General features: G+C 37.4%; 1 protein-coding gene across 6 annotated transcripts in view; it reads right to left on the minus strand.

The window, feature by feature from the left end:
- Window positions 1-25,734, minus strand: part of ANKRD17 (ankyrin repeat domain 17) — a 140,622-nt gene that overhangs the window by 41,628 nt on the left and 73,260 nt on the right. For 3 of the 6 annotated variants that reach the window (XM_058181840.1, XM_058181838.1, XM_058181841.1), the window contains exons 7-17: window positions 24,856-24,950; window positions 23,218-23,455; window positions 20,913-21,104; window positions 20,500-20,609; window positions 10,288-10,375; window positions 8,047-8,174; window positions 7,542-7,685; window positions 6,957-7,059; window positions 4,880-5,629; window positions 2,723-2,871; window positions 2,047-2,158 (exon numbers count right to left, since the gene is read on the minus strand). In XM_058181840.1, the coding sequence (XP_058037823.1) occupies window positions 2,047-2,158; window positions 2,723-2,871; window positions 4,880-5,629; window positions 6,957-7,059; window positions 7,542-7,685; window positions 8,047-8,174; window positions 10,288-10,375; window positions 20,500-20,609; window positions 20,913-21,104; window positions 23,218-23,455; window positions 24,856-24,950 (2,109 nt within the window). The remainder of the gene's footprint in view (window positions 1-2,046; window positions 2,159-2,722; window positions 2,872-4,879; window positions 5,630-6,956; window positions 7,060-7,541; window positions 7,686-8,046; window positions 8,175-10,287; window positions 10,376-20,499; window positions 20,610-20,912; window positions 21,105-23,217; window positions 23,456-24,855; window positions 24,951-25,734) is intronic. The other 3 variants (XM_058181839.1, XM_058181843.1, XM_058181842.1) reach the window with 3 other exon arrangements.

A 25,734-nucleotide genomic window follows, 5' to 3' on the forward strand; every position in this document is an offset into this window, starting at 1 on the left:
GCAATGATAATTAAACTGAAATATAACTGACTCAAAAATCATATTCAGAATTTTTAGCAAAGATGTCTCATTGTATTAGATAAAGGCATTAAATGAGATACCACATGGTTTGGTTCTGAGCCTTATACTTTTCAATATCATTATTAATAGTTTGAATATGGAAGTCATTAGCAAATTTGATAGGTAGCTAATACCCTAGAAAACAGAATAAAATTCAAAATGATCTTGTCTGCTAGACAAGCAGACTGAAAGGTAACAAAATGAAATTTAAGAAATAAATGCAAAAGTCTTTATTTAGGAAAGAGAAATCAAACAGATACATGACTTGGCAACAATACTTGTGAAAAAGTTCTAGGAACTAGGAGTTGATTATAAACTGGGTAAAAGCTGACTACGTGATGAGTCTGTAAAAAACAAATGCAATTTTACATGCATCAGCAGTACAATTTCCAAATCACAATATTAAAAGTTCTTTGTATTCTGCTTAGGACAGACCTATTTTAAATATTGTATTCAGATCAAGAAACCAATCTTTTAAAAATGGTTTCAAACAAATGGAATAGGTCCAGCGAAAGTCAAGGCTAAGCTCTGAAGAGAGAGAGAGAAAAAATGGGAGTATTTAGTATTATCAATCTTTTTATGGCTATGTCACATGATCAAGACCTTTTCTTCATTGCTCCAGAGTATATAATAATAGATTTAATTGTTCATATTCTGTTATGTAGCTGCTTCCAAATCTTTGTGATTTGATAGACTTTATTTTTCCAGAACAATTTGTAATTGCTTTCAGTTTCTGTAAATTCATGCTTCTGTCAGTTCAATTTTTAAAATTGGTCATTAGAAATACAAAATATAGTTACTTGTCTCATGCTGGCCTCTTATTGATTTTTCTATGCATCAGTTTTTACCAAATAAGTCTTGCCCTCATATTATATATCTGAAATATTTAGCTTCATTATTAATGCTTTTTATCATTTGCCTGCTTTCCTCTTTCATTTAATATTGAGTGATTTTTCTTTTGATCCAAACATTTTCACTTGTTTTTTTCAGTCTCACGCTTAAAAGGCATCCATTATTCCTCATTTAGCCTTTCTGGATCCTCCAGCTTTCATAGTCATGTATTACAACTGTGACTAGGACAATAAATGTCCTAGTCAGTATGATGTCTCTGAGCTTTAATATTTTGTCTTGATTTGCCATAAACCTTTCTCCAATGGTATGGGCTCATTTAGTAAGGTTTGACAGGATTGTCATTCTCCAAATCCTATCTGATATGAAGCCACATTTCAAAATCCTGCACATCTGCTTTTTCTGTGGCAAGAAAAATTCTATAAATTTGAACTATTTTAGGCAATGTTACCTGTTACTCTAGTGACAACTTCATGCTGATGGTCACAGGCAGAGTCAGACACTTTGCTCAAGCTTAGTTTCCACCCCCTCAAATTGGAGGGATGATTACCAGGTGAAACCATTTGAATTGATGTCACCAGAAACGGGTATGAGAAAAATGGGAAGTTAGTCAAATGAATGATTAATTCCTCATGGAACCTGAACTGCCTAGAACAGAAGAATTTTGGTTCTATGATCCAAAGTTTCATATGAATTATGCCGGGTCTAAAGCTGGGCTACTTTTCTTTAAAAATCTACCACTGTAGCCTAAATAAAGAATGATGCGATGTTGTGATCCTAGATCTAGACAGAGTGAGGCAAAGGATGGAACTACAGTGGAGACTGCTTTTTCCCAAAGATACATTGGGCAAATTCGTTTATGCTTACCAGAGCAAATATGAGAAGCAACCAAGTGAAGAATATCCTTCTCTACTGTGGGAAAAAAGTGACTTTAACAAGAGTACCAAAACTTAATACAAAACATTTGATACAAAATTAACTTTACATTTGAATAAAAATATTGCAGAATATTGTATCTTACTTTGGGTTGTTTTACTCCAATGCCAGTCTCCCCTGAATTTACTTCTGTTGGAATACACAACCACACATGCATATGGAATCTACAACTTGACTGATACCGTATCAGCAGATACTCACCCTTTTTGTCCCTGTGTTCAATATTAGCTCCCCTCTCTAAAAGTGTTTGTACTAGTTCTTCATGTCCGCCAGCACAAGCAAGAGTCAGTGCTGTGTCATGGTTACTTTCAGTCTTAAAAAAAAACAGTCATTAAAGTGCTTGTATTTTCTAGCATTTCATTAACAAGCAAATATATGAAACCACAGCTTAATTCTGGATTATCTTTTATAAAAAATAATCCAATTCAAACTGGTTCCCATGTTCAACATAGCAAAGGAAATCATGAGTACTTAAGGTCGTATCACGTACTTTCTCATCTCTAGACATTTAATTAGGTCTGAACATTCTTGATAGCACTAAAATATAATTTTTTCTTGGGTTTAGTTTTGTGAAAACAAAAGGGAAGATACTTGCATTCCACACAAGCATGAAAAAAATTTGAACTGAATACAACAAATAATCAAAACCTAACTACCACTCCTCTGTAATCATTCTTTTCACACATTTATCAAATATCATGCTTATCTGAAGTTCAAAGAATGATTACAGAAATATTCAATCTTTCAAAGCAAATTCATACTTTTCAAAACAAATTCTTTTTCTTAGGTCCATTTTGCAAATAAGCAGAATTTTTATTATCCTTTCTTTTAATTTGTGTTTCATTTCAAAGGAGAAGAACTTTTATTTTAGACTTACCTGTGCATCAATATCAATGGCAGGATAAACTGGTAGCATGGTTGAAGGAGAAATGATAGAACTAGGAACAGGTGTCTGAGGTTGGGAAACACAGGTTGCAATGCTGTGGGTAGGGGTATTTGAGACGGCAGATGCTCTTCCACTCACTGCTATTAAAGAGAATAACTTGGTTTATTAACATGATAACTAACTATCCTTGGATGTCCCAGAATTTCTTTAAATGACAACAAGCAGAGAGAAATCAGAATATATCAAACAGTTATAAATGGGTTTTCTCTAAGAATTATTTATAGCCAGGAACAACTGCCTGCAATATTTTCCCATCCTTCTGAAAATACAGCTGAGAAGGAAGCAACTTGATTTAATGTAATGAGAATGTTCCTAAAAGCAGTTTATACCAATTTAATTATTCATTGGAATTTTCCATAATCTCTAATAAGAGTTGCTACTTTTCCTGCATATTAATGTAATAACCAACATAATACCAACAAAATCATAGTTGCAATTAAATTGGAAGGAGTTAGAATATTAGTGAAAGCAGTCATAGAAATTCCTTAATATAGGCAGAATATTTTATCCATTTTAGGATATTTTAATTTAGTTTAGTTAAATGTTTAGAGGACCTCTGATATGTTTTTCTTCCAAAAATGCTAACTGGGGAGAATAAAATCATAATCTGAAAACTTTACTTAAGGAAACAAAAATTTCAGAGACAGAACTCTTATGTTATCTTTACTTTTTAAAATTATACTAGTTAACAGTGAAACAATATTTTTTTCTAAAGATTATGGAAAACTTTGAATTCTAAAATTACTATCTGAGCAATCTTAACAAAAAGCTAAAGCATATTGCAAGTCGTTATGCCTTAAAATTATAATGTGGTAATGACTATGAAGAAATAATCAGTAATTACTCAAACTCTTACTTGACACAGTTAATAGCAATAAGGAAATCTTCTTTACATTAGAAAATAAATAAAGGTGAATCAGATACAGCATACATTTCTGAAGAACCCTAAGTTTTCTTGTTTACATCTAATTACAATTAATTTATCTCATCAACTATTCTTAGTTGTTTCAGAATTTTCTGATTTAGATTTAGATTAGATGCTGACCATGTTATATGCAAGCTAACTTAGAACTATGGTAATGGTATCTTCTAGAAACAATAGAAAGTCTGACTTATTTTGAATCTAGAGAGCCGTGATAGTGCAGTGGTTAGAATGCAGTATTCTGGGTTAAGTCTGTCCACTGCCAGGAGTTTGATCCTGCCTAGGTCAAGCCTTCTATTCTTCCAAGGTCAGTAAAATGAGGACCCAGATTGTTGGCGGCAATATGCTGCCTCTGTAAATCTTTTTAGAGAGGGTTATAAAGCACTGTAAAGTAGTATATAAGTCTAAGTGCTATTGCTATTTTGTCAAACAAAAGAAAACTCCTTGACTTTGGATAAGTTTAGCAATTCCATTTAACTCTACTGAGTTGCATTACAAGAACTTCCCTATTCAGTTTTCTAAGCAATGAGGCTAAGGGGCAAGAAATAGTATCAGCAACACACAGCTATGCACTGGAATTTACTATATCCGGGTTATTATATTTTAGACTGTTTCAGTTGAGTTAAGAAGGAAGCAATGTACTCTGTCTTTCCATTTTTATTTTTGTTTAATTCACAGGGAAACTTGATAAATGTGTTTTTTCATATGTATTTTTAGAAAGTGTAAATGCTGCAAGGCTTATAGAAAAGTGAAATTCATTCATGGGTGCTTGGGAAAACAAGGAATCAGGAATATTACCAAGGCAAAAATATATGGTTTAGGGCCTGGGACACAAGGGACAATACATTTGACAGTGGAAATGCTTTTTTACTCACTTCATGTGACTACCAATCACTTCTGCTGGTGATATTGAACATGGCCAGAAACACTATTGTTGTTCTTGCACTATTTCAAAGCTGTTCATTTATGCCATTTTCCAAATAGCACGGGTCTATTTTAACAAACTAGCTATACAACACTAGAAATAGAGACATCAGTTTTAAATTGTAATTAAGAACAAGCTAAAATAATCCAGTCTTTGTGACACTGAAACAAAATAAAGATGTAGATATATTCAAAAGTTTTCAGCACTGATATTTTATCTGCATTTAATAATTCATACAAACCTGCCATGATGTCATCCAGTGTATCATTGAGGGTTTGGGCAGGGCTGGCAACCATTAACCCTTGCTGTGCATCTGCCAGAATTCCTTGTCCCAGCCCTGTAAGTTGTGCTTGGCCCAGTACTGGCTGTCCAACTATGACACTTTGGAGTTCTGAAAGATTTGCCATAGAACCTGGTGGTAAAGAATTTGGAGACAGAGGCAAAGCTTGCGGTATTGCCAGAGGCTGTATTGGAGCAAAACCCATCTGGTTTACAGCTGGCATAGGCTCCTCAGTGAGTAAGTATGGGTCCACCTGTCGTATACGGGCATAATCTTCTTCAGTAAGCTGGTCTTCTATCTCAATAGGTGTTAATATTCCCAAATGCTGACAAGTTTGTTGTTGCTGCTGCAACTGAATTCTCTGCGCTTTAACTTCCAGATACTGTTTTTTCAGTTGCTGTTGTGTTTTCAGTTGCAGTTCCCGCTCTACTTTTTGCAACTCTTCTAAGATCTTTTGCTTCTTCTGAATTTGTTCTTCTCTAGTTTTGTTCAGCTCCTCAATCTTTTCCTTAGTGAGCTGGTCAGCATGTGCCAATTCCAAAGACTGAAGTTGTGCATTCTTTTCTATGGCTTCTTTTATTCTTTGCTCTAATTCAGTCAGCTTTCCCTGAGCCTCCTCAACAATGCTTTCTGGAGACTGATTAGCCATGTAACCTTGTACGTCTGGATTGGAGGGCTGCAAATGGCTGCTGGACTTTTGTTTGGAAGTGGCTGTATGAAAGAGACACTCCCTCAGAACCAAGTGGAAGTCTAAATGAACAGCATTCTTATTACAGATCTACTGATCAATCAAGCACACAAAGATGACACCTCCCAGAGATGTAAAGACTAGGGGAAAAGGATATGCCTAATATCTGAATATTTTGTTAAGAAATAAACTACAATTCTAAATTGCTTAGTTGCTGGAGAATAGAATTCTTTACTACCAACAAAAACCTATATTGCAATGAAGTATTTTACAAGCTAGTTATTTTCTTCAGTAATAATGTAGTCCTACCATACAAATTTTATTCAAAAGATTAAGCAAGCATTTAAGATGCAACTAAATAACTCAAGTAATAACCCAGGCCAGATTCAAGATTCAAGACATATGGATATCAATATATAAATAATGTTCACAAGGTTTGTAGAGAGAGGAAAAATATCAAACTAATTGTCCAAGAATGATAATGAAATAAATATAAAATCAAGATGAAATCTATAAATGTATCTCAATGCAAGTAAATATTATGTAAGCCATGCAAGTTCACTGAGTTCAAGTTATCCCTACCATAATTCTTATGAGAAAAGCTGAATGGGGAAACACTATGTATGCCATCGTGAGCTCTTTGAAAAAAGAGGGAATGTTTATCTACAAAACATGGTCTTTTCTCCCCAACTCCGAATGGCAGCTCTGAGCTGAGCATGCCAGAGCTGACAATAGCTTTATACTGATTAATTGATTAATCATCAATTATCTTGGTGAGAGAAGCAAATATTTTTGTCTTCTTGCATCAAAATATGTTTGATTAAAATTACAAATATTTTTGTATTTGTAATATTTGTAAAATTACAAATATTTTTAGGAGCTTTATGTTCTATTTGGGACAAAGGTTTAGTATAAAACAATAAACAAAAAGTAAAATTATTAAAGTGAATGGCAATGTTCTATTATTTAACATGGAAATATTTTATCCTCTAGCATATTTTAAAATATTTTTTTCATAAAGAGCAAGCAATTTTTAATATTTTACAGAAAAGATGGACTAAAAGTTACACATTTCAAAATTCAAATGTGAATGTTGAAATTGAATATTAATTGTATTTGGGCAAAAAATATTTTTTAAAAATACCATAGTGTTTCCCCAATTTTTCTACTGTACAGTATATGATTTATTAAAATAATAGAAGTTGGAAACACAACTGATCATATACAAAGGAAGGTTTCTTTCTTTAAAATGAACATAGCTTAGTATTTTTTTAAAAAATCCCAATAATGTATTCAATATCCTACTAAAAATACATTATAACAATAATATATGAGGCACAACTAACTAACCTTTGTTTCTGATGGGAAGGGTGGTGGTAAAATTGGAAGGTGGTTTGTCAGGCTCTTGAGGTGGAACTACCATGGGAAGTGCCTGCACTGGTACACGAGGAGCCTAAAACACAGGACATTAAAATTATTTTCCTTGTTCTGCATGGTCAAAACACTGTATCAGAAGAGAAAAGCATGCATAAATATTTCGCAAAAGCTTTAATTATTACATGTTTAAATATCCTATCAGTTCATAGTTTACATTCTTGGCACTAACAGAAGTATTTAACAAAGTATCCAACTATAAGACATTTTAATAATATAGGCATAGTATGATTAAAAAAACAACTAACAGTAAGAAAAATTGAAAAAAATAAACCCTGATCAAAATTTTCCTACAATAAATTTTCTTTGGAAGCAGAAGTCATTAAAAGAAACTCATGAAAAGGTTATTCCTTTTAATAATAGTAGTTGCTGATCATAATTTACCAAGCCATCTACAAATCTATTGAACATAATGTCTGCTTTCAAATTAATGGATGTAGTTTTAGCATATGAAAAAATGAAGCATAATAAAAACCAGAAGATACACATAAGCAATCATACCCTATTTAAATCATGAGATGGAGGAGTCAACTGCGTAGATTCAGGTGGAGGAGCAGAAAGTAAGTTGTTAGGATAATCCAACAGATAACAAACTACACTTGTATGACCACCCTTAGCAGCTTCAATTAGCATAGTTGAGCCATCCTATAAAGAAATAATGGAATAAAAACAGTATACTTTGCATCTCTTTTGACAAAAACTTAACCAACATGAATGTTATTCAGAATATTTCTCAATAGTTGAACAGTAGTTTAAACTGGCAATTTATTTTTAAGGGATTTCTTTTTTTGCCTTTTCACCTGGAGATTGAGCACAATGTACACTAATTTATAAAGACATTTCATGTAAGAACTCCTTGAAAATGTAAAACCACATTTACAACTGAAAAATGCTTAAATGATACATTATTATGTTTTGGTTCCTGACGATAAACTTCTAAAATCTGTCCTCAAGGAAATATTTAAACAATAGGTAATTAAATGAAGGAAAAAAAACCAACACGTACTTTTAGTCTGTGTGTAGGATCAGCTCCATGAGCTAATAACAATTCCACAACAGCCAGGTGGCCTCCAGCACAGGCAAGCGATAATACTGTATGATCATTGTTAGCAGTGGTCCTGTTCACATTTGCTCCTGTTATTAATGCATTGGGGAAAACAAAAGCCATTCAAAGCTCTCTGCCTGTAACTCTTCTTTTTCTCATATATAAAATAGGAGAGAAATGTTTCAAAATTGATTCCAGAACTTCCACCTTTCCAGTTAAAATATTTTTAACTCTTCAATGTCTCTCAGTTATTCTTACATAATAAAAACAATTACTACTTTTATCCTTTGCTACTTGAGGTTACAATCCTGTAATCCAGTCATAATATGATACTTAACTCTACTTATTTTTTTTCTCAAAAATATGAGCAAGATTTAAAAGTTTACTTAAAGGTGATTCTGGCAGTTTTCATATAGACAACGAATGAGATGTTTTCTTTGGAAAAGGGGAACCATTTCTATCCTTTTTTATCAACTGTTATTTGGGGCTGGAGGAAATTCTTAGAACTTACAAGTTTTCTAGAAATAGGTTTCTTGTATTATGCTTTACATACAAGTGGATTCAGTTGCTCATTAGTATCTTTGCCAGCTGAAGTTATATCATACAGTATATAACTGCTCACTTTTCAGATACTCAGAGTTAACAGACATCTGTCACGTAATGAGAAACCTCAAGGTGGTGATTTTTTTCTTAAATCAAAACATGAAAAACTTAAAATATCTAACGAACTAGAAAAGCCCATTAAAGTACTTTTGGGAAAGAAATGGCAGACTGAAATGGCTCTAAGAAAACTGAACTTCCAAATGTGTGGAACAAAGAGCTGGTGACTAGATTGGAATTCCACTCTGGAGAAAGAGAGGATTTAAGAATATCTACAAGTTCTCCTGATAGCTGCTCCTTACAAAACTACAACTGTGGCAGGTTTAGAGTTCTGGGAGATGATGAAATAGCCAACTTACTCATAGACAGTAACTTTGAAAGGATTCTGATTTCACACACTTCCTTTTCTAAACTGTTAACTGCTTTTCAACTACCAGGTACCTTTGGATGGACAGGTTTTAAAGCCCCAGAGTTTTCTTCAATTCTTAGCAAAAGGAGTTTTAACTACAAGTTTAAGAACTTTAAAAAATGAGGGAGAGCATTAACAAGAAAACAGTGATTAAAATTTTGATTTTATAAAATCAAAAATGGTTTAAGTATCCAGATAAATTTGAAATAAGATTTTTGAATAAATTATAAAGAAATTTTGCATGGAAAAATGCTTTTGTTTTTTAATTTAAAAACTTAGTAAGACTTTAAAAACTGGATACTAGAGAAAACTGAAGATTACCATTAAAACAGAACACTTAAACTTGACTTACAATTACAGAATGAAGCAAAATATTTTAACATTGGACATAATGGAGGATATTCTTGAACAATGAACCAAAAGTTAATTTTAAGAATCTTCATTTCTATCGACAGATTATGTTTAAATTCTACCTGACACAAGATTGAGACTAATTTGAAAGGGGATAAAATAACAGGTTACAAGAATGACATGGAAAAAAGAATGTTATGCTGGATATATAAAAGAAACTGGCTGATAGTTTAATCTTTAATATATAATACAGAAATAAACCAAGGGTGTAATCTGGATAATTTTCGTCATTTGGATTTACAAAATACACTTGCTAAAAGTTTTCAAGAATTTTGTGAGACGAGACAAAGGAAAATTGAAAAGAAACAAAGTTTTACGACATTATTTGAAGAGACTAATTCAAGACCGTTAGAAGTAAAAGGAAAAATATAAAGTTTGTTTATTTGATCAAGGTTAAAATAGGTATGTTATCTCTGGTTATCTTTAATGGACATTTGTTCGACATCAGGATTAAAATGATGTTTTATGGGTTTATTGATAAAAGATGGAGTATGGGAAGAGAACATTATTTGTTATATTTTAATAGAAGGTGATAAGCAATTAAAATTGTTTATACTTGTGATGAAATCACGTCTATGTATTTTCTTTTCCTTTATTATATTCTTATTTTCTTTCTTCTCTATTTTTCCTTTTCTACAATTTCTGTTTTTCTTATTATGCTTTTATTTTTTTGATGGTATTAGTTTTTATTGATGTGATTGTAATATTTAATAACATTACTATTAAAAAAGAAAAGGTCATTAAAACATGGACAGAAATGACTTACTGTCTGTAAACCCTACCTTTACTAATTAAGAACTGGACAGTACAAACATGTCCTGCTCTTGCAGCTTTCATCAATGGAGTTCTTCCCCCTTCAGATTCATGCTCCTATAAAAACAAAAACATTGAGGAAAACAACTTGAAAAATACAATTTTCAGATAGCTTCTATTTTTTTTTTAATTTTCATTTTTTGCAAACTGAGCAAAACATACATAACACCATAATCTGTTACTCAACTCATCCTTATATAATTATGATGGAAAATTTCCAAACTTTGAAAAATGCATTCATATTTTTTTTTAAAAACTGCATCAAAGGCAGCATGTTGCGGAAAGTTGTTCTCATAGCAGTTCATTTAATGAATAGAATAGAGCAGAGTAGAGTGGAGTGGAGTGGAGTGGAATGGAATAGGATGAAATAAAAAATGTTATTGGCCAAACGTGATTGGACACACAAGTAATTTGTCTTGGTGCATATGCTCTCATTGTACATAAAAGAAAAGATACGTCCATTCATTTAATGACTGTTCAAAGTTATAATGGTACTGAAAAAAGTAACTCGTGACCATTTTTCTCACTTATGACCATTGCAGCATTTCCATGATGATTTGATCAAAATTCAGATGCTTGGCAACTGACTCATATTTATGATGGTTGCAGTGTCCTGGAGTCATGCGATCACCTTTGGCAACCTTCTGACAAGTCAGTGGGGAAGCCAGACTCACTTAACCATTGTGTATCTAATTTAACACCTGCAGTTGTGAACATTAACAAATATGGCAAAAATGGTCATAAAATGTGGCGAAAATCATTTATTTATTTATTTATTTTTATTTTTATTAGATTTTTATACCGCCCTTCTCCCGAAGGACTCAGGGCGGTGTACAGCCAAAATAGTAAAAACCCCACAATATATACATTAAAACAAAACTTAAAACCGAGCATATAACTTAAATGGCCAAAATTTAAAACAGGGGTGTCCAAACTTGGTCCCTTTAAGACTTTTGGACTTCAACTCCCAGAGTTCCTCAGCCAGCTTTGCTGGCTGAGGGACTCTGGGAGTTGAAGTCCAAAAGTCTTAAAGGGACCAAGTTTGGACACCCCTGATTTAAAACAATTTAAAACCCTAAGATACATAAAACCCCCAATTTAAAAATTTAATAAAACTTTTAAGCCACTCCCGCTTGAATAAATAAATGTGTTTTCAGCTCACGGCGAAAGGTCCGAAGATCAGGCAATTGGTGTAAACCATTTAACAACTGTCTCACTTTAGCAACAGAAATTTTGGTCTTGATTGTGGTTGTGAGTTGAGGACTACATGTATCATAGAGATAAATCACTATGGGATTAAATAATAGGCCTGAAAAGGACCTTCTTAATAAAGTCTCTATAGTCTTTTGTCCACTATTTTGAAGAGCATGTTGTTTGAGATTTAGAAAGATGATGAAACTAGAAAGTGCTGCAGCAATGTGGTGATCAAATGAATTTATTGCAATTAGGTTATGAGAGGAAAAATGCAGTATCAGGGTATCCAGGGTATCCTTAGTTGCTTTTTGGTCAAAGTGCCTGAAGTGACTCTAGTTATATAGGTATATATAACTAAATCGGACAAACCAACAGAAGAATAAGTGCACGCATTGAAGAACATAAGAACTCAATCAAAAAAGAGGAACCAACTTCTTCCCTGGTCCAACACCTTAAAGCCACAGGACATAAAATTGATTTTAAAAATACCAGAACTATCGCCAAAACTGAACACTTTAACAACAGAATAATCAGAGAAGCCATCGAGATAGAAAAACGCCCACACAGCATGAATAAACGAGATGATACCTTCCGCCTACCAGCCTTTTGGAAACCCGCCCTTATTGACAAACGAGTCCCTAACACGAGGAATGACACCAGACCCACACTCACGAGGTCCACACAGGATGTCACCACCACACATCCACCCAGAAAGCAGACCCAAACCCACACTGATCATGAAGCACGATCAAGGACCAGAAGCCAGACCACAGCTGCAACATTAGCCATTTCAAACCCCTCCAATCCATACATGCAGCAGACTGACACTCACTATGAAGATGTAGCACGACCACGACCACGAAGCCAAACAACAGCAATGCAGCTCACCAGCTTAAATCCCCCTGCAACTCAGACTAATCTGAGCACAACCAAGCCCCCACCCAAACAGGACACCCCCCCAGACAATCAGAGCACAAAAAAACCCCCATCCAATCAGAGCACAGCCAAGCTCCCAACCAATCAGTTCAAACCTCCACTAGCAGTCAAAAGGAAGAAACAGCTGCGATCACACATTTCTCCTAGAAACACGAAGCTGTAAACACCTAGCCTGAAGATGATGAATGGGATATTGTCGAAACGTCACCAAGACACTTCTAATTTTACGCGGGAGAAATCCCGAATAACCAAAGACCTACATACAAATACCCGCGAAAAGATCTGGACAGAGGAGTCAAAATTAAAGCTGCAGGCCTGCTCTGACTGCACTGATTGGAACATTTTGAAGATACCTCTGCAGACCTGGATGAAGTCACAGATACTGTAACATCATATGTCAGCTTCTGTGAAGACCTATGTATACCGACAAAGAACTTGCGAATATACAGTAACAACAAACCTTGGTTCATACCTAAACTTAAGCAGCTACGTCATTCCAAAGAGGAAGCCTACAGGAAAGGTGATAAAATGCTGTACAATCAGGCCAGAAATGTACTAACAAGGGAGATCAGAGCAGCAAAAAGAAGCTACTCTGAAAAGCTAAAGAATCAGTTTTCAGTAAATGAACCAGCAAACATGTGGAAAACTCTTAAAAATATCACTGGCTATGGCAAACCTCCCCCCCAGGCTGAAGGACAACAACAACTGGCAGATGACCTGAATGTGTTTTACTGCAGGTTTGAAAGGAAACTACAGCCACCTATCTCCATAACCCCCATCTCAGACACACCAACAACAGCCAAGCCTCCTACAACTGACCCCATCCCATTGGGTTCACAACCTCTAGTGATTACAGAAAAGGCAGTGTAGGACCTATTTCACAGACAAAAGCCAGGAAAAGCTCCAGGTCCAGACAAGATAACTCCTTCTTGCTTAAAAGTCTGTGCTGACCAATTGGCCCCCATCTTCACCCATATCTTCAATAAATCACTAGAAATGTGCTATGTTCCTTCTTGCTTCAAACACTCTACCATCATCCCAGTGCCGAAGAAGCCCACTATCAAGGAACTGAATGACTACAGACCAGTTGCTTTAACATCTGTAGTCATGAAAACCTTTGAAAGGCTAATGCTTTCCTACTTGAAAACCATCACAGATCCGCTGTTAGACCCCTTGCAATTTGCATACCGAGCAAATAGATCAACAGATGATGCTGTTAATGTGGCTCTGCACTACATCTTACAACATCTTGAATCTCCAAAGACCTATGTAAGGGTCCTCTTTGTAGACTTTAGTTCAGCATTCAATACCATCATTCCAGACACTCTTCTAACTAAACTAAACTAAACTAGCTACAGGTACCTGAACAGACTTGTAAGTGGATCACAAGCTTCCTAACAAACAGGAAGCAGTAAGTAAAGCTAAGCGGGATCACTTCAGATACCTGTACAATTAGCACAGGGGCCCCCCCAAGGCTGTGTGCTCTCCCCTCTTCTCTTCTCTCTGTAAAATGACTGCATCTCCAACGATCCATCTGTTAAACTACTGAACTTCGCAGATGACACAACAGTGATTGGTCTCATTTGAGATAATGACGAATCTGCATATAGACGTGAGGTCGAACGACTAGCCTTGTAGTGCGACCGTAACAATCTGGAACTGAACACACTCAAAACTGTCGAAATGGTGGTAGACTTTAGGAGAAACCCTTCCATACTTCCACCTCTCATAATACTTGACAACACAGTATCAACAGTAGAAACCTTCAAATTTCTAGGTTCTATCATATCACGAGATCTAAAATGGACAGCTAACATCAAAAACATCATCAAAAAAGGACAATGAAGAATGTTCTTTCTGCGCCAACTCAGAAAGCTCAAACTACCCAAGGAGCTACTGATCCAGTTCTACACAGGAATTATTGAGTCTGTCATTTGCACCTCTATAACTGTCTGGTTTGGTTCTGCAACCCAACAAGAAAGACACAGACTTGAGGATAATTACAACTGCAGAAAAAATAATTGCTACCAACCTGCCTTCCATTGAAGACCTGTAAACTGCACGAATCAAGAAGAGGGCTGTGAAAATATTTAGAGATCCCTCACATCCTGGACATAAACTGTTTCAACTCCTACCATCAAAACGACGCTATAGAGCATTGCACACCAGAACAACTAGACACAAGAACAGTTTTTTCGCGAAGGCCATCACTCTGCTAAACAAATAATTCCCTCAACAATGTCAAACTATTTACTAAATCTACACTACTATTAATCTTCTCATCGTTTTCATCACCATCTCTTTCCACTTATGACTGTATGATTGTAACTTTTTGTTGCTATCACTAAGGGTTAAATTGCAACCTATAACCATCATTTGTGTTGTAAATGTTTGTACCTTTGATGAAGGTATTTTTTTTTCTTTCTTTTTCTTTTTTTTTTCTTTTATGTACACTGAGAGCATATGCACCAAAACAAATTCCTTGTGTGTCCAATCACACTTGGCCAATAAATTCTATCCTATTCTAACAGTCAACTAAGAAAGCAACCACAACCTATATGTCTCCCTAAATTAATGGATAGCAACAAAAAAAGTTCAAGATCTATTTTTCTTAAGTATTCTTAATAAATATTAATAAAGTTGTCCTATTAAAACTCCACTTTGTGATTTTAGATACCTATCTTTGATTTTAACTATCACTTAAATTTATTGTAATGCTGGCTTTTTTTGTCATGGTAATATTTGTTATTGTGTATTGCCTAAAGGACCTTCATATTATGGCTGCTCAGAAAATTAAGTTATGGCATGATACTTAGCCCATTCCCCACCACCATGTAGTTCTACATATTGACCAGGCATAAGACAGAATTGCTACAAAACTCTAGTGTCTGAAAACTTTTCAAATCTGTCAAGTGGTTAGAGTAGACTAATCTAAAGAGTCTGGGCAAAAATCCAGGTCCCATGAAGTAAAGCTTGATAAAGAAGTAATGCTTCATCACTGTACCCTTCAACATCTTCATAAACTATTTAGATGAGGGAATAGAAGTGAATTCATCAAATTTGCAGACAACACTAAACTGGTAACCAACACCCCAGAAGCTAGGCTCAAGATCCAAAAGGATCTCAAAAGACGTGAACACTTGGCCCTATCTAACAAAATGAAATTAAATCTAGAGGAACGTAAGGTTTTACACTTGGACACCAAACCTATGTACAGATACAGATTAGATGTAACCTGGATCAATAGCAGTAACTGTGAGAGGTATCTTGGAGTCCTAGTGCACAATCACTTAACTATGAGACAGTATTATGCGGCAGTAGCCAAAAAAGACAGTGAAATCCTAGGTCACATTAAAATAAGGATAGAAGTATTAGTACTATTTTATAAAACCTTAGTAAGACCACACTTTGAATATGAATCCAAGTTTTGGTCACTATAGTATAAAAAAGATGTAGAGGCTCTGGAAAAAGTGCCAAAAGGTACAACGAAGATGATTAGGGGGCTGAAAGATAAGACATATAAAGAATGGGTGCAGAAATTGGATATGTCTAATCTAATGAAAATAAGAACTAGGGGTGACATGATAGTAGTGTTCCAATATTTGAGGGGCTACCACAAAGAAAAGGGGGGGGGGTTTCAATGCATATTCCAAAGCACCAGAGAGCAAGGCAAAAAATAACAGATGGAAATTAATCAAGGAGAGAAGTTACCTAGAACTAAGGAAAAATTTCCTAACAGTGAGAACAATTAACCAGTGGAATAGCTTGACTTCAGAAGTTGTGGTGCTCCAGCATGGAGGTTTTTAAGAAGAGATTGGACAACCATTTGTCTGAAATGGTATAAGGTCTCCTCAGTGGTGAAATCTAAATTTCTTTCCTACTGGTTCTGTGGGCATGGCTTGGTGGGGGTGTCATGTGACTGGATAGGCATGAGTATGTGACTGGGGGATCAAAAGACAGAAACTCACTAACAATGTCCTGCTGGAGCAGCATTGGACTAGATGACCTCCAGGTCCCTTCCAGCCATGGATTATCCTCTGAAGCTGCATTTAGTGCCAGGTTTGTAGTCCTTCCTTCCTCTCCTTTTTCCTCCCTCCCTCTCTCTCTCTCTCTCTTTCCTTCCTTCCTTCCTTCCTTCCTTCCTTCCTTCCTTCCTTCCTTCCTTCCTTCCTTCCTTCCTTCCCTCCCTCCCTCCCTCCCTCTCTCTCAAATGAACCCCCTACCCCTACATTTTTTGCCTACCACCCCCATTTTTTGCCTAGCAAGCTTCAGTTTTTTACCTTTTAAAAATGCTTTTAAAAGTAAAAAGAACAAAACAAAAACAAAACAAAAACCTCTGATGATTGCGCAGCTCAGCTGGGCATGGGGGGGGGGCAAGGATTTTTTTTACCGGTTCTCCAACCCACCCACTGCCACTGCTACCGGATCACTTGATCCGGTCTGAACTGGGAACATTTCACCCCTGAGTCTCCTGCTTGAGCAGAGGGGTGGACTAGATCTCCAAGGTCCCTTCCAAACCTGTTATTCTATTAAAAGACTAATTTTAATATTCCCATATTCAAATCAAATCTTAATTATTCTGATATAAAGAACAAGTCAATCTATGAAGTGGATTAGTGTCACAGTTACTTGTCTAAGCTCATAATTGCCACAGGAGTCATGAAATTGCAAGCCACACTGGACCCAGGCATAGAAGCTGAAATCAGCCAGGACTAAAAGCCTCAGGAATTCCAACATTTTCTGTCAGCAGAAACCAACTCCAGAAACAGACTTTGATATCTAATTACCTCTGGGATAGAGTTTGGCTGATGAAAAAAAAAAATTCAGTCATTTTGCATTATATACAACTGCATTCTTACTCTGTCCCTTTAACCTTGTAATTGCCACTGGTTAATTTAAATTGGATATGCTTTATAATTTACAATTAACTTATACTCTCAGACAATACATTCATATTCTCACCAGAACTCTTTGTTTTTTATTCTTTATTACTACTATCTATCTATCTATCTATCTATCTATCTATCTATCTATCTATCTATCTATCTATCTATCTATCTATCTCCTTCCATTTCTGAAGCCTGGCTAAACTATATGAAAAAGTGTGAACTTACAAAAGAGTCATGCATTATGGTTTTCAAATCCAAAACTTACACTAAAAGAAAAGGGGGAGCACCTGGCAAAAGCCTCCAGAAGAAAAAAAGGATGCACATTCCAGGAGAGATAGTTTGCCTCATTCAGCCGAGACACCAAAACACCTCCTCCCATTACTCTAACTGAGACCATGCTGCCTGCTTTCTTTCACAAGCCACTAACAACTATCAAACCATGTTGCACAACCCCTCTGGCTCTGCTGCAAACTCACCCTGGGTTTCTTTTCTCTCTGGTCTCTCTAGTTACTATTGCCTTCTCTCTGGACTGGGCTCATAACTTATCATTGTGTGCACAGCATGACTACTATTTTGAGACAAGCCAGGAGCAAAATATAATACACAGAGGTTTGTCTTACAAACAGTGGTTTATCTACAATATATATATACATACATACATACATACATACATACATACATACATATACATACATACATATACATACATTCATAAATACATACATGTGGTAGGCACATACCATCAAAACAAACATTCAACTCTATAATGAGAGCAACGCAGATATACGAGGAGAATGAATGCTACGCAAAGAGGGAAATACTCCCTCTCATGGCCTCCTTTATATAGGCAGCTTCTTAAGGGGCAATAACCCTACTGACTCATACTTAGTCTTAAAGGGATGGTCAGTTTTAAATCATCATTACCCTGACAAAGTTGCATGAAACTGCAAATGTATGTCAAAAGTAATGCTAGTACTAGAAAGTATCTAGTATGTTTAAATCATTCTATATTTGTTCAGTATAATGAGAGGCAGTTTGGTATAGTGGTTAAGGCACCTGACTAAAAACCAGAAGACTGTAAGTTCTCATCTCATAGTATAGCTTTATGTCCCAGTAAAAAATAATCCTGCTAATATTCAACACCTTATAATAGTGATGGCTAACCTTTTTCCTGTCGTGTGCCAAAAGCAGTGGTAGCATGGGGGAGTCTTGTGCACGCGTGCCCGCATCCATAATGCAATGCCCCCACATGGCCCGCCCCCCTGCACATGCGCACGTGACCCCCCCACTCCCCCCATGCAGGCGTGCCACACCCCATACTGCTTGTTTTGGGTCTGGCAAGCTTCCCTGAAGCCTTCTGGGACCAAAAAGAGCTGCAGGGGGCACCGCTGGAACCCGCAAGTGTGTCAGTGAATTGCCTCTCCCAGACTGCCACCAAGAACAAGCCAGCTCTGCCCCCCCCCCCTTTTGCCAAGTTAGCGCACCTGCTTCCCAGCTGATGCATCTCTTATCCTGGTGCTGGACAGACATTCCTTTGACAGTGCTGGTTTTTTCCCCGGTGGCTGGAAAGTGGGTGGCGGCGATTCTCCTCCAGAATCCCAGCCACAAGCGGCAAGTTGAGAACCGCTGCGCAGCCCCAAGAAAGTAGCAGGGGGAATGCTACTTTTTCCCCGGTGGCGGGGGAGGGGGGGGGGGGTGGCGATTCTCCTCCAGAATCCAAGCCACAAGTGGCAGGTTGAGAACTGCTGCACAGCCCCAGGAAAGTAGCAGGGGGAATGCCACCACCAAGAACAAGCAGAATTCCCCCTGTTACTTTCCTGGGGCTGCACAGCAGTTCTCAACGTGCCACTTGTGGTTGGGATTCTGGAGGAGAACTACCGCCCCCTCCTCACCCACCACCGAGAACAAGCAATGCTGCTGCTGCTGCTCTTCTCGGGTACCTGAGCTGGCCTGGTGCTCCGGACCACGGATGTGCATTGCCGTGGACTGGAGCCGCACAAGAAGCCCACTGAAGGGGGGGGAGGGAGGGAATCCTTGGCCCGCCTGTCCTAGCCGACAGCTCTCTCCCCTAGGAATCGACCGCCAGATTCCTATTTCCGCATCCTTGGGCACCGAGTTGTTCTTTGCATGCATGTGCGGGGGAAGGCTTCACGTGCACCAGAAACAAGAATGCCAGGTGGCCAGCGCGCATGCCTGCTCCAGAACCCAGAGATCATCTTCCCGGCACACGCATGCACACTGGACAATTGCTCTTTTGGTTTATGGCGCTCCTGTGTACCTGACAACCAGCTGGCTGGTGTACCGGAACTGGGAACAGCAACAGGTGATGGCTCTGCGTGCCACTTCCAGCACGCGTGCCATAGGTTCGCCATCATAATAATAATGATAAAAATAATGATAATAATAATAACAGAGTTGGAAGGGACCTTGGAGGTCTTCTAGTCCAACCCCCTGCCCAGGCAGGAAACCCTACACCATTTCAGACAAATGGTTATCCAACATTTTCTTAAAAATTTCCAGTGTTGGAGCATTTACAACTTCTGCAGGCAAGTTGTTCCACTTATTGATTGTTCTAACTGTCAGGAAATTTCTCCTTAGTTCTAAGTTGCTTCTCTCCTTGATTAGTTTCCACCCATTGCTTCTAGTTCTACCCTCAGGTGCTTTGGAGAATAGTTTGACTCCCTCTTCTTTGTGGCAACCCCTGAGATATTGGAACACTGCTATCTTGTCTCACCTAGTCCTTCTTTTCATTAAACTAGGCATACCGAGTTCCTGCAACCGTTCTTCATATGTTTTAGCCTCCAGTCCCTTAATCATCTTTGTTGCTCTTCTCTGCACTCTTTCTAGAGTCTCAACATCTTTTTTTACATCGTGGCAACCAAAACGGAATGCAATATTCCAAGTGTGGCCTTACCAAGGCATTATAAAGTGGTATTAACACTTCATGTGTTCTTGATTCTTTCCCTCTGTTTATGCAGCCCAGAACTGTGTTGGCTTTTTTGGTAGCTGCTGCACACTGCTGGCTCCTATCTAAATGGTTGTCCACTAGAACTCCAAGATCCCTGTCACAGGACCCCTCTCTTACTATTGAGCAAGGTCAAGTAAGAATAAACTCAGTATCAAACGTAGTAAGAGAGTACAAATTTTCTTTAGGTAGCTTACCAAATCAGCATCTGCTTGAAGCAGCACATCTGCAACATCGGTATGACCATTTTCACAGGCATAAGTTAGTGCTGTGTCACCTGTGGCTGTTGTTGCATGCACATTAGCTCCTAATGTAATACAAATAACATCATTCTTAAAAAAAATAATGAATCTCAATGTTCTCTATTAGGACAGTTTACAAACATCTTATTGTAAATATTCAAATAATGCAATGCCCAATTATTATTGAAAAAAAATCTGTTATTGCATAGATATTTCCCAAAAATATAAGCAAGTAACCAAACTGCTCGGGTTCAGTGGCATATATGGAAATGGTATACCCAACAGGCAAAACTACTCAAGGATAGCAAGGCTTTATTAAAATTTTTAGTTTGAATCTGAAACAATAAATAAAGAGAATAATGCCATACCTGCAGCTAATAAATATTTAACCAACTCCAAGTGACCCTCCTGAGCAGCTTCCATTAAAGGTGTTGAACAGCCAAGTTCTATATCAGCTCCTGCTTTGATTAGGAAGTCAGCTACTTCCAAAAAACCACCACAGCATGCTAAAGTTAAGGCAGTTTCTTGGGTCTCTTCTGTCTGAGCATTGATGTTAGCTCCTTGAAAACGGAAATATGTAAGTATAAATTAAGATTTCAAAACAGTTGTTTAAACTAGCATGGATATACTGTTGCATTTTTTAAAAGTTACAATAATTAGATCTAACACAGTTTACAATTAGCATTAGTATTAATACTAATTAAAATCAACAGACATAATTTTTTATCACTACAGATAGTCCTTGACTTACAGCAATTTGTCTAAGGACCATTCAAAATTATAATGGCACAAAATGACTTATGACCATTTTTACAATCGTCATGGTCATCTGATCAAAATCCAGATGCTTGGCAACTGACTCATATTTAGGATGGTTGCAGTATCCCAGGGTCAGGTGATCCCTTTTTGTGACTTTCTGATAAGGGAAGTCAACAGGGAAGCCATGTGATTCACTGCACAACCATGTTACTAACAAGTATAGTGATTCACTTAACAATGTGACAAGAAAGGTTATAAAATAGGGCAAAGCAATGGAAATTTTGGGCTCAATTGTGATTGTAAATCGGGGACTATCTGTATAGAGAATTAAAATTAGTCAAGTGGACCCACAAGGATATAAATTTACTTTTCTGACTGACAACTTTCTAAGTATGTATTTCCTATTACTGTTGTATTATTTAAAATAATCAGAATACCCAAAGTATTTTCATGTAAAATATTTTAATATTTGATATCACATATTATATAATGAACAAATAAGATCTTCATTTTTGAATTTCTTGAAATTTATTTTGGATTAATTAGTTTTTTAATTACAAAAACATTCAAGTAATTCAGAAATATTTAGCCATGCAATTTTATTTTATTTTATTATTTTATTTTAGAAAATTTATGTTGCTGTCTACTTGCCCATGGTGACTCAAGGCAGCTTACACAAATATAAAAACATCATATAAAAATAAAAAAATAATAAAAAATAATAAATTAATAAAATAGTAGCCCCCCACCCACCCCATCCTGGCAACAACATATATTCATACATGCCATTTAATGGACTCCATCCTGCTCTGGGTTCCCCAGGCCCACTGGCAGAACCAAGTTTTCAGCGCCTTCCAGAAGAGTGGGGGTCAATCTAATCTCTGGGGAAATTATGTTCCAGAGAGAGGAAGCAACCACGAAGAAGGCCCTTCTCTGGTCCCGCCAGATGTATCCCCCTAGCTCAGTGATGGCGAACATTTTTGGCACCGTGTGCCCAAACAGGAAAGTGTGTGTGCGCTGGAGCGCCAAAAACCTGAAGGCCAGATGTCCAATGCACATGCACTCACCGGCCAGCTGGTCTTCGGGTTTCCAGTGCTCCGGGGCGCTTGAAGACCAGCTGACTGGTTAGCATGCGCATGCCGGAAACCAGAAGAGTAGCTGCCGATGGCACACCTGCCCATAGAGAGGGCTCTGCATGCCACCTCTGGCACACCTGCCATAGGTTCGCCATCAAGGCCCTAGGTAATCGGACCTGCAACATTCCTTACCTTCCCCTGGATTGGGTAGATGTGACTGGCAAGAAATAATCCCTCAGATAACCTGGACCCAAGTCATGAAGGGCTTTAAAGGTGACAACCAGCACATTGAATTGCATCCAGAAGCAAACTGGCAACCAATGCAGTTCCACAGGAGAGGTGAAACATGTGCACATTGAGGTCTGCACCAAACCAAACAGGCCACTGCATTTTGCACCAACTGAAGCTTCTGGATGCACTTCATGGGGAGCCCCATGTAGAGCGTGTTGCAATAGTCAAGATGGGAGGTGACTAGGGCATGAATGACCGTAAGAAAGGATTGTTGGTCCATCAAAGGGCGTAACTGGCGCACAGCCCGCAGCTGTGCAAAAGCTCTTCTGGCCACGACTGCCACCTGCACTTCGAGAACCTCCAGATTACACACAGGGTCTGTTTGAGGCAGTGCCACCCCAGCCAAGACCAAATTCTGGCAATTCTCCATGGGTCAAAGTATCCCAAACCCAGAGCCACTTGATCTTGCCAGGGTTCAGTTTCAACCCATTGCTCCCCATCCAGCCCCTACCCACTTTCAGGCACTGCAACAGGGAGGTCATGGAATCGCTTAACTCACCACAGGCTGAGACATACAGCTATACAATTGATACAGTTATACTTTTACCTTGACCAAGAAGCAACGCTACCATCTCTTCGTGACCCTCTCGGGCAGCTTCCATTAATGGTGTATATCCTTCATCATTTACTTCCTCTAAGTTTGCCCCCCTCTCAATTAATAACGCAGCCAGCTCTACATGTCCACCACAGGCTGCTAAAGTCAATGGAGATTCAAAGGAATCAGCAGGCATGTTCACTTGAGCCCCACTATCAAGGAGTAAACGAGCAACTTCTACATGTCCATCCTAGAAAGCAAAAATAAAAGTATGTATGAATATAGAAAGTAGTCTGTTGGATCAGACCCTGGCTTATCTAGTACAGCAGTCTGTTCTCACAGTAGCCAAGCAACCAAGCTTACTAACTTTCTCTCAGATGGCCTTCAGAAGTCATGGTACCACCAAGGTTACTAGGCACTGATCCCAAGTTTTGTTTTTTTTGGTTTACATTTATACCCCGCCCTTCTCCGAAGACTCAGGGCGGCTTACAGTGTATAAGGCAATAGTCTCATTCTATTTGTATATTTTTACAAAGTCAACTTATTGCCCCCCCAACAATCTGGGTCCTCATTTTACCTACCTTATAAAGGATGGAAGGCTGAGTCAACCTTGGGCCGGGCTCGAACCTGCAGTAATTGCAGGCTACTGTGTTCTTAATAAGCCTTAATAACAGGCTTTTACCAGTGTGAGCTAAACCGGCCCTAAGTAAAATAAATATATAAAAGCTGGATAAAAATGCTGCTCCAGAAAATAATTTGTGGGTTAAAATGAAATACATTTTCATTTGTCTGAAGGGACTTTTTTTTTTTTTGCATCTCACATTTATTCTAGACACTAACAAAACCCTTTAACACAGGAGTGTTAAGATCAAGGCCTGTGGGGTGCTTATACCTGGCCCACAGTGCCACCCTGGAAACAATGAAGGACCGGCCCACAGTGCCTCTGCCAGCAAAAATGGAGCTTGGGAGGGCTGTGCAAGCTCTGTTTTTGCTGGCAGAAGGTTGCAGGAGGCCATCGCAGCTGAAAACAGAGCTTGGGAGCCCGTTTTCACTGGCAAAGTGTTCGCCCCCCCCCCCCGGGCGCCCCCAACATGAGTGATGTTGAGTTGCCTACACCCACCCCAGCCCCTTGAGGTTAAACACAACCCTGATGCAGCCCTCAATGAAATTGGGTTTGACACCCCTGCTTTAGCATGTTTGAGGTAGACATAGGAAGAAAGAAAGACTATGTTTTTCTAGTAAACAGATGGGGAATTTTATTATGATACTCAAGATTGTTTGAAGAAAAACTGAAAAATTGGTCCAATTTATTTTATTTTTAAAGAAATGAATTAGTGTCTTAAATCTCTGCAAAGAGACTCATTTTATCTCTTAAAAAAGCCAACCCCAATGAAAATAAGTGAGTTTTTAAACTTTTAATTGGGAAAAATGTCTGCCTTATGGTTTAATGACTTCATTTTATTCTTTTAAACGCCATTCCAACTGTTTAAAAGAGAGGGTAAATTTTGCTTCCAGCGTAGCTCAGAGGATTACATGCAACTTGGTCGCCTTTTCACCAAGTAAATTGTTGCATTGCTTTTTAAAATTGTAAAACTACCAAGGAACTTAAACCAAACTTGATATATTTGCCTTACTTTTGATGACTCTTACCATGCATGCCTCCATTAATGCAGTATGCATTTCATCTGTTTTATGTTCCTGATCAGCACCAGCTTCCAGCAAAAACCTCACCATTTCTAAATGGCCTAGAAGAGAAAAAATGAATCCTGAAGATCAGAATTCACTCAAAATTTCAGCTCATAATCGCATATTCTTAAAGATGCCAAAGATACTATCTAAATAACCAAAAAATGAACAATTCTTAAAACCTGTATGGAAAATCTATTTTAGTTATTTCATTAGCATCAACAACTGAAACTCTTTTATTTGGAAGACCATAGAATAAAACAAAAAGTTTTAATCTGGATCTCCAATGGAGGAGAAAAGCAGAGCTCTTGAAAAGGCACAGCTATTTTAACGTATGCTCTCAGATACAAACTCTTATAGGGCTCTAGAAAACAGATAATCCAGAAACATTTCCTCATGATGAGAAAATACAAAGACACTGACTTTCAAGTTGAATATGAAAATTAGAAAAAATAGAAGTAAAAAATTCTCAAGATAATAATAAAAGTGGTTCAAGAATCCAAGAGGGTTCTTTGAGTTTCATTTTTTTCTCTAAAGAACAGAATGCTGGACAGTGTTTAAGAAAAAAAACTTTTTCCACTGTGATATGTTATAGCTTTCAACAGCAAACCTTGATCAAGTAATTGTAATTGATTTTGTAAATCTTTCATTGTTTCAGTACATTTCTAGTTCTGGGAAATGCAAATCACATTCACAGCTGAAAGCAATGTATATACATTGGATACCATCTCTATCCAGTAAAATACATTCAATAAAAGTTTCCTTATATTTTATTTTGCTACATTTTCTATTACTGAATGTTTGAAATTTAAGTATTCTTTCCATAAGCATTAGAATAATACC

The sequence above is a fragment of the Ahaetulla prasina genome, chromosome 4, assembly GCF_028640845.1.
Source record: "Ahaetulla prasina isolate Xishuangbanna chromosome 4, ASM2864084v1, whole genome shotgun sequence".
Classification (NCBI taxonomy): Eukaryota; Metazoa; Chordata; class Lepidosauria; order Squamata; family Colubridae; genus Ahaetulla; species Ahaetulla prasina.